The following is a 15,157-nucleotide window of genomic DNA, read 5'->3' on the forward strand; positions in this document are numbered from 1 at the left end:
TGAAAATATGCAGATGAAAATTAAAAAAATAAAATCCTTGCCCCTTATAGTAAATATTGCAGAATAAAACAATTTAGACGTGTGTATTAATGACACTATAAATAAATTATTGGGCATTAATCTAATTACTGCACTATAAATAAAGGAGGTGTATTGAGAAGATGACATCTGCATTGTTGCTATACTTTTCAGTCTAAGAAGATTTCTAAAATTAAAGGAGTATGATGGAGTTACAATGTTTGTCCACAACCACTTTTCACGTGACTTAACAGTACTTATTTTAGTGTATTTCTACAGTATATACTATCAATGATACATTACTGTACATAGTTCAAATTATTAACATTTCAGTACATGTGTGCAGTGGTGCTATGAGCTCTTTATTGTTACTTTTCCTTCATTTTTCATTTGTTTTTCAAATCAATGTCTACTTTTGCATGGAACAGAGATAAATATGACACAGATATCTATACACTGCAAATATTTTTTACAGGCTACTTCTGTAGAAAAAAGAATGGAGTAATTTTTCTTAATGGTCATGGTTAATTTTCTTATAAGTTTTTTTTGTAAGTTGATAAACTAAAATGGCTTTTTTGCAGAAAATTAGCACATTAAAACCAAAATTACTCAGTGTCCATTTGAAACCTAATGTAAAAATATTTTAACAAACTTCAGCCTTCTTATTTTAAGCCAGGGGTCCTCAATCACAGTCCTGGAGGGCCCCTGTAGCTGCAGGTTTTCCTTCCAGCTAGTTTGCTAATAAGAAAACAGTTCTTTGCTAATAATGAAACTTGGTAGTTAACTATTTGGCTTATTACTGCTTTCATTCATCCAAGAGAAATTTTAGTTTCACTGTAGAGTTTCCTTCTCTGAGAACATTATGCTTTTTTTCTGGAAGAGAACAGATTTAGAACTTAATGCTCCTCCCAGTTCCCCTCTCATTTATTTCTAAACAGTTTTTAAGACAGATACTTCATGGTTCATATACACAGGTGTAAAAGGAAGTATGTTAGCTAGAGATCTGCTGGTTTATCGGTTATTTTCATTTCATTATTAACTAATTTCTATTTAAAGAATCAGGCAACAATTAAAACTTAAATGTAGCTGCTACACTAACTAAAATTAATCCCAAAAAACATATTGCTTTAGTGGTAAATAAATGGGTTCTAATTAATAAAGCGGTTGAAGTGAAAGCCTACAGCCACTGCAGACCTCCAGGACTGTAACTGAAGACCTCGGATCTACAAAGTAACTAAAATTTGTCTTTGATGAATGAAAGCTCTAACAAGATATATAGTAAAATACCAAGTTTCATTATCGGCAAGGACTGAGTTCTAGTTAGGAAGCTGTCTACAATGAAAACCTGTATCCACTGCGGCCCTCATGGACCATGATTAAGGACCCATGCTTTTAATCATATCAACTTGTCAACAATGTAACACATATAGATATAGATATAATTTTACTGTTAGATATATCTCAACAAACTTGTGTTTTTGCCGCTCCCATTGATTGTGTAGGGTTCATAATCTTCTTATGATTTGTCTATCCACTGTTCTTCTATTTAGTGCAGTTGACAATTGACAAATGGCTTTTGAATTGAATCAGAGTGTGTATTTATATGCAAACAAATAAATAGGTATTCAAGAAAAAAACTGGTTTAAAACATCCTTACTTCTGGCAAATATTTTTATTAACAGTCATGATTAGAGCATGAGTAGAGTTGTTATCACAGGTGAACAGCCTAATTGGGTATAAAGGCAGATACTAATTTGTTTAGTATACCAGGTCAGGACTAAAATCTTACAACCAGAATGAAATGTTAGACAGTTTGTAACTGTACACTGGTTACATGACTCAAAACACATGAATTGTCTATACAATTTATGTGAAAGATAGTACTGTGAACATAATTCTTAAAAGTCATTAAATTATTTCAGATATTTTTTGCATTGTTTTTTGGAGTGATTCACCAAAGTACATGTTTGTGCTATCTGAAAGACATAGTTTTTTCTCATATTACTGGAGCCACAGAAAAATAATAATGAATTAAACTAGGACCACTGCCAAAATCATTTTTTTCACAATTTGATGCAAGAAAAAAAGATACATGACTAAAAATGGCATTGTATTCAAAAACTAAATGGAAAAAAATCTCCAGTGTTATTTTATAGAACTATGATAGAGTAATATTATATTCCTTTACATTCAGATTATTTCTTTTTTTGAAATTGGAAATTTATGACCTTACTAGCTGAAATACCCAGCATTGCCCGGGAGGAAAATAAAGTGTTTTTTTTTTTAATTGTTTGAGAAAAATATAATTAAAAAAAACACAACTTTAAAAATAAATTAACAAACAATGAAGACTCACTAATGTGCTTGTCTTGCGGTCTTATATGTGTGTTATCATCTAGTTGATGCTCGGAACTGGCCAACTCTATTTAATTTCAAAAGCAACAGGGGCATGATGGTGCTCAAACATAAAGAATGCTGACAGTCACCTCCAGTTCGCCCTCTAGTAGTCATTCCAAGTGTCAACTGGATGATAACATGCATACAAGACCATAAGTTCATCCCCCACCCTACCCAGAAGGGGGTGGGTTAGGGTTGATTTCACAGTATTTTTAGTCGACCAATGAAAAACCCTGTGTACCAAGTTTTAATGAAAATTGCTCCAGCCGTTTGGAAGTGATGTTGGAACATACATACATACACACATACGTTGACTTTTATACATCTATAGATGAAACAAATTCTATTTAGAATGCTAATAAAAGGATTTTCCATGTCTATGTAATGTGATGTAATAGTGAAATAAGAGTGAGAAACCCTATATCCTTTTTAGCACTTCAACATTAATTAGTTATGGTTAGTCATAACTGTCATACTGGGTATGATGTTAAACTACATCTGCCCTGCAAGCAGTCCTCCAATGTGCAGGGAGAAAAATTTTGAGGTTGGTGGCAGGATTGGCACTCCACCCATTGTAAAAACTTCACGCAGGTCCTAAACAGCAGACAGGACTCCTTTCTGCTCTCTGCAGGAGTAGCTCTGCTGCAGCCACCCACAGAAAGGCTGCTCACACTATGAAGGGGATAGTAGAAAGCCTTTGGGAGTTTCATCCATAGAAGAGCTGGAACCACCAGAGAGCCAATGGAGTCAGGCCTATTGGGAATTGGAACTGGTGTGGTTTTGAGATGTTGCCTATTGCACGGCAGCACTCGGGTCCTAATCTGAAGTAGCCCATCAGGAAAGGTGCATGGAACATCCTATCTCTCCAGCATGATGACTATCTTCCTCTGCTGTTAGTGGAGCTTCATAAACTCCCCATTTCAGTTGCGGCACTCTCTGAGATACACAGACCAGAGACTGGCCAGATCTCTTCTGTAGGTGAGTATACCTTATATTGGTCTGGTCACTCTGATGGCTGTCATACTCAGGGAGTAACTGTTATTGTGGCAGATTGGATCCTTCTGATGGTGTCCGATATCATTCCCTTCAATGAGCTTATTATGAGACTCGCATTAAGACACTATCCAAGTGCCTTATCTGTTGTCTTAGTGTATGCTTCAACCACAGTAAATGATGCCTCAATAAGGGAAAGTTTTATTTTCTATTTTTGCTCCATGATTGATGGGTGCCAACAAGTTGACACTTCAGATGCCTGGCTGACACTTCAGTATGCAAGCAATGGTACCAAGAATGCAGTCAGACTTCTTTTTTTGGGCATGTGCACCGTCAGCATGGCACTGCAAGATCTAAACCCTAGCATGGAGATTTGCTTGCATACTGGAGTGTCTAGAGCTGCAGGTGGAAGCTGCTGTCACACTTTTCGAAACTGATCTTTTCCTAAATAAGGAGTGGCATTGCATGTGCACTTTGTCAGCATGCCTATGTCAATCAAACACAGGAAGTTCTGCAGTCTACTTGTGACTTTACGCTGTAGGAAGGTAAGTAGATAAATACAGGTAAACAACATTTGATGTGGCATTTATGTAAGTAACATGTAAATATTTTTCATATAAAGACCATCAAGAAGCATAATCACAAACAGAACTTTGCATGATACCTTGGCGAGCTCAGTATGCCCTGCTGTTTCGTTGAAGGACATGCGTGTGTCAGATTGACTGGCAGGATGATGCCCAACATCTTGCCGTATCCAAACGATGACATCTTTTGCCTTTACGCCTGGTGCAGCTGCATTGTTCTTATGTGTGAGTGGATGTTTCTTGCAGGGAGGGCTTCCGTTCTCTTTCTCTGATATAGAACCCACATCCTCATCTGAGTTCACCTCTGTTATAGCATGTCTTTATTTGAAAACAACAGTCTCAGATCGGGGGGAGTATGAACGTGATTGAGAGAATAAAACTGAAAAAAAAAACCACTAACCTTTACAAGTACCATAAATTTACACCGGCTGCTCACAGACTCAATTCAAATGCATGTTTTTGTTCTATAATAGTAAAAATAAGAGCAGCTCGCTATTCAAAGCAGGAAATGTAGGAAGTGCCTGGAATTGAACCTGTGACCTGTGAACCTGTGGGATGGGATAGCAAGCTGTTTGCTGTTTGTGCTGATCGACACATTTGCAAAATAAAAATCGCTACTTGAAGAGTTACAAAGGAATTTAAGGTGGCCTGGATTACAATTTTTTTTTTGTAGGCTTCAGGGATTCTAGTGTTAAATACAAGTTTCTTTTGTATGTATTAATTTTTGGAGGTTATGATGCACAAAGAGCTTTTGTTCTTTACTTTCATTTTGATTTTGCACTTGTTATAGAATGTTTTCACCATGTTTTCCATTTTGGGTACTTATTTCAAGAAAGTGCCAGCTCATTGCGAGGGGGGATAGCCCTGTCAAACCAAATAATGTCATATTTGTGACAATATTTAAGTTGGGGTCCTGTATTTTTATTTGTCCAAGTTTGCAGATCCTTTTTACAAAAGCCGACAGTGTGCAATTATTGGAATAAACACTATTACTGACTTCTACCTTATTACTTGAAACTGTGATTTTTGGTTTACATTTTGGGTTCTGAAACACAGTTGATTAGATTTTCTGGTTGTGAACCCTGTTTGTGTCCTGGCTTAGGTTTCAGGTTCTTGTCCATTTCAGTCACCCTAGTGCTTGCCACGTTTTTCATCCTGTGGCAGTATTTAGAAAAGGCAAATCTAAATAAATAAATAGCAAAACATTCTCACACATACACCATCCAATTCAGGGTCATCGTGGCTGTTGTCTATCCTGGACATATTTGGCAAAAGGCAGAACTAAGTCTTGGATAGGGTGCAAGGGTAAATGGAGTAATTGTTACCGTATTTGTACAGTGATACATTTTTTAGTAACTTTTCAAAAGGAAGCTTTTGTCCAAGCATATAAGCTTAGGTTTGATGTAGCACGTACCATGTTCAATAACAGTTAATATTTATAAATGAAATCTTTTTCCTGTTAGGACTTGGATGGTACACCATCCCTAGCCACTCCTTTTGTCTTTCTCTGGCTCCAGTTCCTCATATCAGTATTTGATGGTACTTTAAGCAGACAAGACTAATGTGTTAGGTTCCTTGCAAGAGCATTGTGCTTATGTCTCTGCAAAAAGCTTTATATGGTAGTCTTTTTTTTTTTTTTTTGATTTTCATCTTTTTGTCTTTTTCAGGTTTGACACTTTTTCACACATTTTGGATATGTTTCAGCATGCTTGACTGCATTGTGTTTTGCACTTCTTTCGGATGAATGGCTTTTAATAAAACATAATTTATTATCTGTTTGTCATGGCTCTTTATTTATGAGTTCATACACTGCAAGAAATGAAATCTAAGCAAGTGAAAAGTTTTTATATTATGACATTATATCTTGTTTTTCTTATTGTAAGAATTATTGACTTATCAAAAAATTTGTATTAACGATTTTTAGCTTACTTTAAGAAATCTTGTCAAGTAAACTTTTCTCACCCCATTGGCAGATATTTTTGCTAAAGTAAAGCAAAACAAGTTCCATTTAAAGTTTTTCTTTAATTTCTGTATATGCATTTTTATTACAGTGTACAGATTTTCTTCATAGCCTAAAACAGCTGGTTTTGTGAGAGTGTGCTATGCACATGATCAGCTGGTGCACTTATGACAGCCACTTTCTGCAACACAGCAGACAATTTGAAATTTCTCAAATTTGACACATTTTGCAAGTATTGGATATTAAATCAGATATATTTCTATAATGACAGAGTGACATGTATTTCTTAATTTTACACAGTCTTAGTAATCCATGAGTATGTGAATATTAACAATACATGAAAGAAGTAAGAAGGGTAGTGCTTTCTATGTTTTAAATCTAGACCCTCTGGACAATAAATAGTTCTTCTTTTAGCTTAATGACCTTTGATATTGAATAATGTATTATAACAAATAAGGCTAGCTTGTTTTCTTACAAGTTTTGTAATTATTTTTAGTCTTGTAATTGCTTAGGATAAGTACTTTTGAAATATTCATGTAATAAAATGCTTAGTTCATCATGTGGTTAATATTTACCAAAAGTCAATTTACATTTTCTTGTACCACAGAAAAAAAACTAAATGGAGATTGTGAAGACAATGAGGCATATGATGAACAGGAAGAAGAAGAGGAAGAAGAGGAGGAGGAAACTGATCCAGCAATCATAACAGAAAATCCTAAAATTCATGTTTTAGTCACCATTTTTAGATTTATTATGAAGCAGAGCTACATCTGTGCTTTAATTGCTATGATGGTAAGCAATAGAACATTATGTGGATCTCCATGTTTGTATTGTGGTCCTCTGTTTTGTATTCCATTAACTTTTTTCCTTTCTTGTAAATGAAACTAATATAGATAGATAGATAGATAGATAGATAGATAGATAGATAGATAGATAGATAGATAGATAGATAGATAGATAGATAGATAGATAGATAGATTGAAAAACATATGATGTAAAGTATCTAAGAGGACAGATGATCTGTATATACAGTGCACATTTCAGATCACTTTGGGTATTTTGAAATCTTGGTTCGTATATGTTATGTTCTATTTTTTGCTGACAGGCATGGAGTATAACCTATCACAGCTGGCTTACTTTTGTTATGCTAATTTGGTCCTGCACACTTTGGATGGTCAGAGATAGACGAAAATACGCTATGCTCACATCTCCATTCATGGTCTTTTATGGAAATCTTCTGTTGGTGCTCCAGTATATATGGAGCATAGACCTGCCAGAACTGCAAGAAGTACCTGGAATTCTGGTCAGAAAAGGTGTACCTTTTCAGGAACTGGGATCAAAGGTAACCATTTGAGCTCATACATGTACAAATATCACTGTGTTTTTGTGTTCCCAAAAGTTCATGTGTTTGCTAAATAAAAAAAAAATACATATACTTCTGAGAAGCCAGATATACTGTATTTAATTACATAATACTGAAAATAGAATAATAAATTAAAACATAAAAACAGTATTGTGTCACAGCGGGATCATTCCTTAGTGAGAAAATGAGAACAACTATGACAGTAACAGGCCACTCCAAACGACAAGCTTGCCAATCTTATTCTCCTAGACTCACCAAAATAACAATCAAGCTTTACACTCTACCACACTTCTTGGTAATTTATTCCATGCATATATGAATGTTTGTTTGGAGTAAAGTAATAGATAGGATCCACTATACTAATTTGATTACTGTACTTATAGTCCAGTTGAATTAAGCATTAGAATTCATTACAGAGTTTGCATGTTCTCACCTTATTGACACAGTTCAGAGATACACTGTAAAAGTAACTGGCAAAAGTTAAATTAACCTAGTCTGAGTGTGTTTCTATAGTTGTTGTGGCAGTAGGAAGTGCTTAAGAGTTGTCAATGAACCTAAAAAGGACCAAGGAAACCCAAAAATACCAAAAGGCTGGCTTTGTTAAACATAATAAAGCTTGTAAACAACAATTAAAATAAGGAGTAAATAAAATAAACACAATAACCAATTCCCAATGGATCTTCTTAAACAGATTCTTCCTTGATGTACAGATGGTTTGCCTAGTCCAAGCATGAGCACTCTTTACAACAACTTTTTTGCCACCTTTGGCATCTCCCCAATTTCAAGCTTAACTGTACTAAAATCATAAATTGTTTTAAAAATCTTGCAAGGTCAGAATTTATCTGGGGCCACCCTTTTAAAACTCCATCTTGTGGCTTCAGGTGTCCCTGCAGTCCTGCACCATAATTCATCCTTAAAGGACCAGGCAGCCCCTCAGAGGACTGTCCAATATGGTGTCAGCTAGTGGACTAGGGGAATCCTATACTTTTACATAATGTCCCCCATTGTCCTTTCCTTATGTGTATGTTCCCAAACAATCTTTTTGTGGGACTCCTTCCATTATTAATCAAGGGCATCTGAAAACACACTTTCTGTCCTGAACAGTCTGAAATAGACAGGAGTCCACATCCTGACCAGGCTTGATTGTAAAATGTCCTAAAATTAAACAGTATTACTTTCTGAGATATTTTGTATGCTCATTACTGCAAAGAAGTTCAGAGCATTTAAAAATGAATTAACAAATGAAAGAAAAAACTGAAACGCAGTATTAAAAAAATTATGTTATAAATTATATAATATAGTATCACTTTGTTTTTTTACATTTTTTAATAGACGTAATCAAATGCATAGCCACTATATTAATGAGCACAAAAAATGTCGATAGAATATGAATGAAACAAGTATAACAAGGTTTGATGTGATGTCTTCATTATAGGTCTTATATGCCTTGACCTTTTGGCTGCTACTGCGACAATATCTTATGGAAAGAAAAGAAAGACAAGAAGCTGAGGAAGAAGCAGAGTTATCAGGAATCAAAGTTGATAAGGAAGTAAAAGGTACACTTTTTCTGCACATAATACATTTACAGTATATAGTAACAAGTGGTAACTTTTATTGCTGTGTAATAAATCTATGCTTCCATAAAGAGTGGTATAATAAAAACAACTGTTTAGGAAAAAGTTCATATCAGATTTTTATGTCGGCCATGTGTAAGACATATGAGAGAGTCTCTCTAATCTGGTGAAATAATATTTATTCTTTTTTGCATTATCCTGTAAATGGAAAAACAATAATAGCAACTTCATGCTATAACTAGAAGATTTCTGAATAGATTAGGTAAACATTTATTAAATAAGTCTTGCTACTTGCAGTTATGTTTGTGATATGCAATCTTCAATGAAAAAAATGTTCAATAAATGTATACTTCATTTTATTAATCACTGACAATAATTTATTTTCATGTTCAGTACCTCTCAGATGTGTTCTGATATTTTTTGCCTATGTATGTTTTGTAGAAGAGAAAGAAGAAAAACATGGAAATGAAGTGATGGAAGTGTTAGGAAATATGGTCATGGGAATGCTCGTCAAGTACTGGATCTATCTTTGTGGAGGAATGTTCTTCTTCGTCAGCTTTGAAGGAAAAATTGTCATGTATAAAATAATTTACATGATGCTCTTCCTCTTCTGCGTGGCTTTGTACCAGGTAAAGTTTAATATGTAGCAGTATCTTGTAATTCCTAATAAATTCCAGCACTGTCAGATTACATATTTTTCAGAATCTTCTTCTTCTTTTGGCTGCTCCCGTTAGGGGTTGCCACAGCGGATCATCTTCTTTCATATCTTTCTGTCCTCTGCATCTTGTTCTGTTTCACCCATCACCTGCATGTCCTCTCTCACCACATCCATAAACCTTCACTTAGGCCTTCCTCTTGCCAGGCAGCTCTATCTTTAACATCCTTTTCCCAATATACCCAGCATCTCTCCTCTGCACATGACTAAACCAGTGCAATCTCGCCTCTCTGACTTTGTCTCCCAACCGTCCAACTTGAGCTGACCGTCTAATGTACTCATTTCTAATCCTATCCATCCTCGTCACACCCAGTGCAAATCTTAGCATCTTTAACTCTGTCACCTCCAGCTCTGTTTCCTGCTTTCTGGTCAGTGCCACCTCAGCATCTGTGGTGCTCTTTCTTGGCATGAAACCATACTGGTCCTCACTAGTCATCACCTCACTTCTTAACCTAGCTTCCACTACTCTTTCGCATAACTTCATGCTGTGGCTCATCAATTTTATTCCCCTGTAGTTACTAAAGTCCTGCAAATCCCCCTTATTCTTAAATATCGACTCCACTCCTCAATCATCCTCTCACTTTCCAAGATTCCATTAAACAATCTGGTTAAAAACTCCACTGCCATCTCTCCTAGACACCTCCATGCTTCCACAGGTATGTCATCTGGACCAATAGCCTTTCCATTTTTCATCCTCTTCATAGCTGTCCTTACTTCCTCCTTGCTAATCCGTTGCACTTCCTGATTCACTATCTCCACATCTTCCAACCTCTTCTCTCTCTCGTTCTCTTCATTTATCAGCCTCTCAAAGTACTCTTTCCATCTACACAACACACTCTCCTCACTTGTGAGTATGTTTCCATCTTTATCCTTTATCACCCTAACCTGCTGCACATCTTACCCAGCTCGGTCCCTCTGTCTAGCCAATTGGTACAGGTGCTTTTCTCCCTCCTTAGTGTCCAACCTCTCATACAACTCATCATATGCCTTTTCATTAGCCTTCGCCGACTCTCTCTTCACCTTGCGCCTTATCTTCTTGTACTCTTGTCTACTTTCTGTATCTCTCTGACTATCCCACTTCTTCTTTGCCATTATCTTCCTCTGTATACTCTCCTATATTTCCTCATTCCACCACCAGGTTTCCTTTTCCTCCTTCATCTTTCCAGATGTCACGCCAAGCACCCTTCTTGCTGTCACTCTTACTGCAGCTGCTGTAGTTTCCCAGCTGCCTAGTAGCTCTTCACCGCCACCCAGTGCCTGTCTTACCTCCTCCCTAAACTCAACCTTGCAGACTTCCTTTTTCAACTTCCACCATTAGATCCTTGGCTCTGCCCTCACTCTGTTCCTCTTCTTGATCTCCAGTGTCATCCTATAGACCACCATCCTATGCTGTTTAATTACACTTTCCCCTGCCACCACTTTGCAGTCTTCAATCTCCTTCAGATCAACTCTTCTGCATAGGATGTAATCTACCTGTGTGCATTTTCCTACACTTTTGTACGTAACCCTATGTTCCTCCATCTTCTTAAAATACGTATTCACCACAGCCATGTCCATCCTTTTGGCAAAATCCACTGTCCTCTGACCTTCTTCATTCCTCTCCTTGACACCATACCTACCCATCACCTCCTTGTCTCCACCGTTCCCTTCACCAACATACCCATTGAAATCAGCTCCAATCACCACTTTCTGTCCCTTGGGTACACTGTTCATTACTTCATCCAACTCATTCCAAAAATCTTCTTTCTTGCCCATTGCTCACCCAACTTGCAGTGCATATCCACTAACAACATTCATCATCACACCTCCATTTTACAGCTTCATAATCATTACTCTGCCTGACACTTGTTTCACCTCCAAAACACTCTTGACATACTGTTCCTTCAGAATAACCCCTGCTGCATTTCTCCTCCCATCCACACCATGATAGAACAATTTGAATCCATCTCCAATCCACCTGGCCTTACTCCCCTTCCATTTAGTCTCTTGCCCTCACAATATATCAACCTTCCTTCTCTCCATCTTATCTGCTAACTCTTTCCCCTTACCAGTCATACTGCCAACATTCAAAGTGCCTACCCTCAGTTCCACTCTCTTTACTTTCCTCCTTTCCTCCTGCCTCTGGACACGTCTCCCCCTATTCTTCTCCTTCTTCTTCTTCAGCCAACAGTATCCCAATTCCCGCCAGCACCCTGTTGGCTAACAGTACTGGTGACGGTCGTTGTTAACCTGGTGCTCGACTGATCCGGTATGAAAATTTGTATTGTTGTCCACATATTGATCTGACAGTTGTTTTTCTAATTTGCATTAGCTAATAACTAAAGCGTAGATTTCATCTTGATAGAAAATACAGAATTTTAACCAGTAACAATTTCTTTCTAATTTACATTGCTGAAATTTTAGCGTAGATTTCATTTTGTCAGAAAATACTGAATTCTACCCACTAAAAATGTATTTCTTTGTAATTTTTTTTCAAATACATATTTTATTTTTTAAGAAATCCTTGACATAGAATCAAACTTCAGATTAATTATTATCTGTACATTTATATGAAACAATTTGGAGAAAACCTCTGAATAATAAGGACTGATTTCTCAATAACAAATGGTGTAAGTTTCACTCATACTCATCTCACTGGTTTTTCTAATCTTTTGTCTGTTCCTCGATGGTTTGTGAAAAGACAAATGAAAAGAGAGAACCTTACGCCAGTGAAATAAAGCCATGCCTGAAAAAATGTCTCTCTACGAGGTGTGAACAACCTACAGCTTTGAGGAAAGTGGTTATTTAACAAAGGGACATAAAGCAATGTAAATTATACAATACAATGATAATGGCATTTAAAATGTTCAAAATAGAAAAACAGAAAATACTGTTATATGTGAAGTATGCTAAAAATATATGAGAAAATTAAAACACAACGTCTAAAAGCAAATGGCATGAAAAAGATAAGACTATAGAGGTTCATGGAGAAATATTTTGGACAAAGTTAAAGAAAGAAAGAAAGAAAATGCATTGTGTAATGTGACAGTTAATAAACAATAAGTTATATGTGAGCATAAATCATTAAATGTTTCATGAAGTACATTTTTGTTGTTTATTTATTTATGTATTTATATAATTATATTTTCATTTATTTATTTCAGTGACACCATATGCAACATAAAATATGGTTTGAAAAATTCATGATTTAAAAATCATTTTAACTGTCATGAGAGAGTGGGCTTCAGGGAGTCATGTTTTCTTTATTGGAGAATTGTCTGTGAAGTGCATATTCAAAGTGTATGTGACTGTGTGGAATGCACATCCATGCCAGATATGAGTGATAGAAAAAGATGCCCAGAATTACTGCAAAATGTGACTACTTTAATTGAAAAAGCTCTAAATATATCTTCAGAGGTCTGCACCTGAAGTATCTGCTGTAAATGTGGAACTTAATAACCAAAGATTTACATCTACTGTACCATAGATAACCAATCAAAACATATCATTTGCTATAGCCCTGTCAAATGTAATGGGTGAAAATAACAGTTTTCATTTAAAAGTGTTCAGGAAAATATATTTAATGTTGTGTGTGGTGTCACTGAAATACATACATGAAGCATTAATTAAATACATAAATAATGTAAATAAGCAGCAAAAAACGTTTCATGACACATTTCATTATTTATGCTCACATATATTTATCATTAAATAGTCACATATCACAATGCATTTGCTTATTTGCATCTTTATTTATTTATTTGTTTGTTTGTTTATTCATTTAATTTTGTGTGAACTGTTCCTCCATAAGACACTGCAGGATTAAACTGTTTTCACTTGGAAGACATTATTAAAAGCTTCTAAATAAATTATGGTCTGGGAAAAGGAAAGCGTCACAAATGCAACTGTGCAGGAAATTTGCAATATCCATTTCTTTTTACAGAGGTATAAATGTCCAAAAATAACCCCCTAATGAGTGGTAAAGTTCTTGAAGTATCGTCAAACAGATGGCAATAGTGGGTATAAATGACTACAACTGATAGAGGCAGACTGACGGCAGCACATCAGGCAAAAAAATACTGGTCTACGGCAATGCTGTCACATATGTTTTCAGATAATTGTGTAGGGCACCACCTGACAGATGGAAAGCCCTGAAGCAACCTTTTTACAAACCAACCAGACTTTTGCATCTGTCTTCTACCAAGTAAAATGGGTGTATCGGTGGTGTCAACAAGTAGAGAAATAGGTGATACATGCATTCACCCACTGCAAAATTCACCTTCTTCTGCCAGACACTTAGCATTGCTGTTCACCCATATTGTCACTTTTTGTTTAGTTCCTGGCCCTTGATCACAGTGTTTCTTATAACGAGCTTCCTATCACAAGTAATTTGCTCATTTATGGAAGGACATCATTTTCTGCAAGCATAGTTTTATAAATATTTGATGGGAGTTTTAATCAAATGTGTGCTCTCAGCAATATCTATCCTATTTGAAAACCCACATAAAGCAATTGTCAGGTTCAGAATAACTACACAGCACTATAGTACTGTTGTAAGGTGTTGGAGGTTGAAGATTTTTACAGGCACAATAATGTTCTTCTTCATTGTCTCTATCCTCCCATGTCCCTCAGCCAGTCACAATAATGAAAGCACCATTTCTAAATAACATTCATATATTAAACTTACAAATTTGCAATAATTGCATACTTTATTCAAATTAACAGTTTATAGGTAAAATGTAATCACACACTATGGTTACCAGGTAAATACACATTCCTGGTGCTTATACAAAAACATTCAGAAAAAAACACCAACAAGACATTTTAGAGCAACCATGACTTGCACTTCTGTGGTCAGGGGACACTCTGTCTTGTTTGCCTTTTAAAGGAAGGCTGTAGTGTAAATTTCATGCTTTTGTAAACAATGTGTTGAACTATTTCCCCCTCACTTACTATGAAATACTGTATGTATTTTCAGTAGTTTTTCGTCCTTCATTCACTTCTGTAGTATGTCTTTGACTCATTTGATAATCATTTCAAATCTTACAAATATGTAGTAAAGCCTGTAGTAAAGTGACAGTTTTACATCTGAATGACAGCTATATACAGTGCATCCGGAAAGTATTCACAGCGCATCACTTTTTCCACATTTTGTTATGTTGCAGCCTTATTCCAAAATGGATTAAATTCATTTTTTTCTTCAGAATTCTACACACAACACCCCATTATGACAACGTGAAAAAAGTTTACTTGAGAGTTTTGCAAATTTATTAAAAATAAAAAAAACTGAGAAAGCACATGTACATAAGTATTCACAGCCTTTGCCATGAAGCTCAAAATTGAGCTCAGTTGCATCCTATTTCCCCTGATCATCCTTGAGATGTTTCTGTAGCTTAATTGGAGTCCACTTGTGGTAAATTCAGTTGATTGGACATGATTTGGAAAGGCACACACCTGTGTATATAAGGTCCCACAGTTGACAGTTCATGTCAGAGCACAAACCAAGCATGAAGTCAAAGGAATTGTCTGTAGACCTCCGAGACAGGATTGTCTCGAGGCACAAACCTGGGGATG

General features: G+C 36.0%; 1 protein-coding gene across 4 annotated transcripts in view; it reads left to right on the plus strand.

Annotated features, from left to right (window-relative positions):
• LOC120530341 (piezo-type mechanosensitive ion channel component 2) overlaps positions 1–15,157 on the plus strand; it is a 559,538-nt gene that overhangs the window by 427,541 nt on the left and 116,840 nt on the right. For all 4 annotated transcript variants that reach the window (XM_039754759.1, XM_039754756.1, XM_039754758.1 and 1 more), the window contains 4 exons: positions 6,560–6,744; positions 7,058–7,294; positions 8,751–8,871; positions 9,331–9,518. In XM_039754759.1, the coding sequence (XP_039610693.1) occupies positions 6,560–6,744; positions 7,058–7,294; positions 8,751–8,871; positions 9,331–9,518 (731 nt within the window). The remainder of the gene's footprint in view (positions 1–6,559; positions 6,745–7,057; positions 7,295–8,750; positions 8,872–9,330; positions 9,519–15,157) is intronic.

This window comes from Polypterus senegalus, chromosome 5 (genome assembly GCF_016835505.1).
Source record: "Polypterus senegalus isolate Bchr_013 chromosome 5, ASM1683550v1, whole genome shotgun sequence".
NCBI lineage: Eukaryota > Metazoa > Chordata > Cladistia > Polypteriformes > Polypteridae > Polypterus > Polypterus senegalus.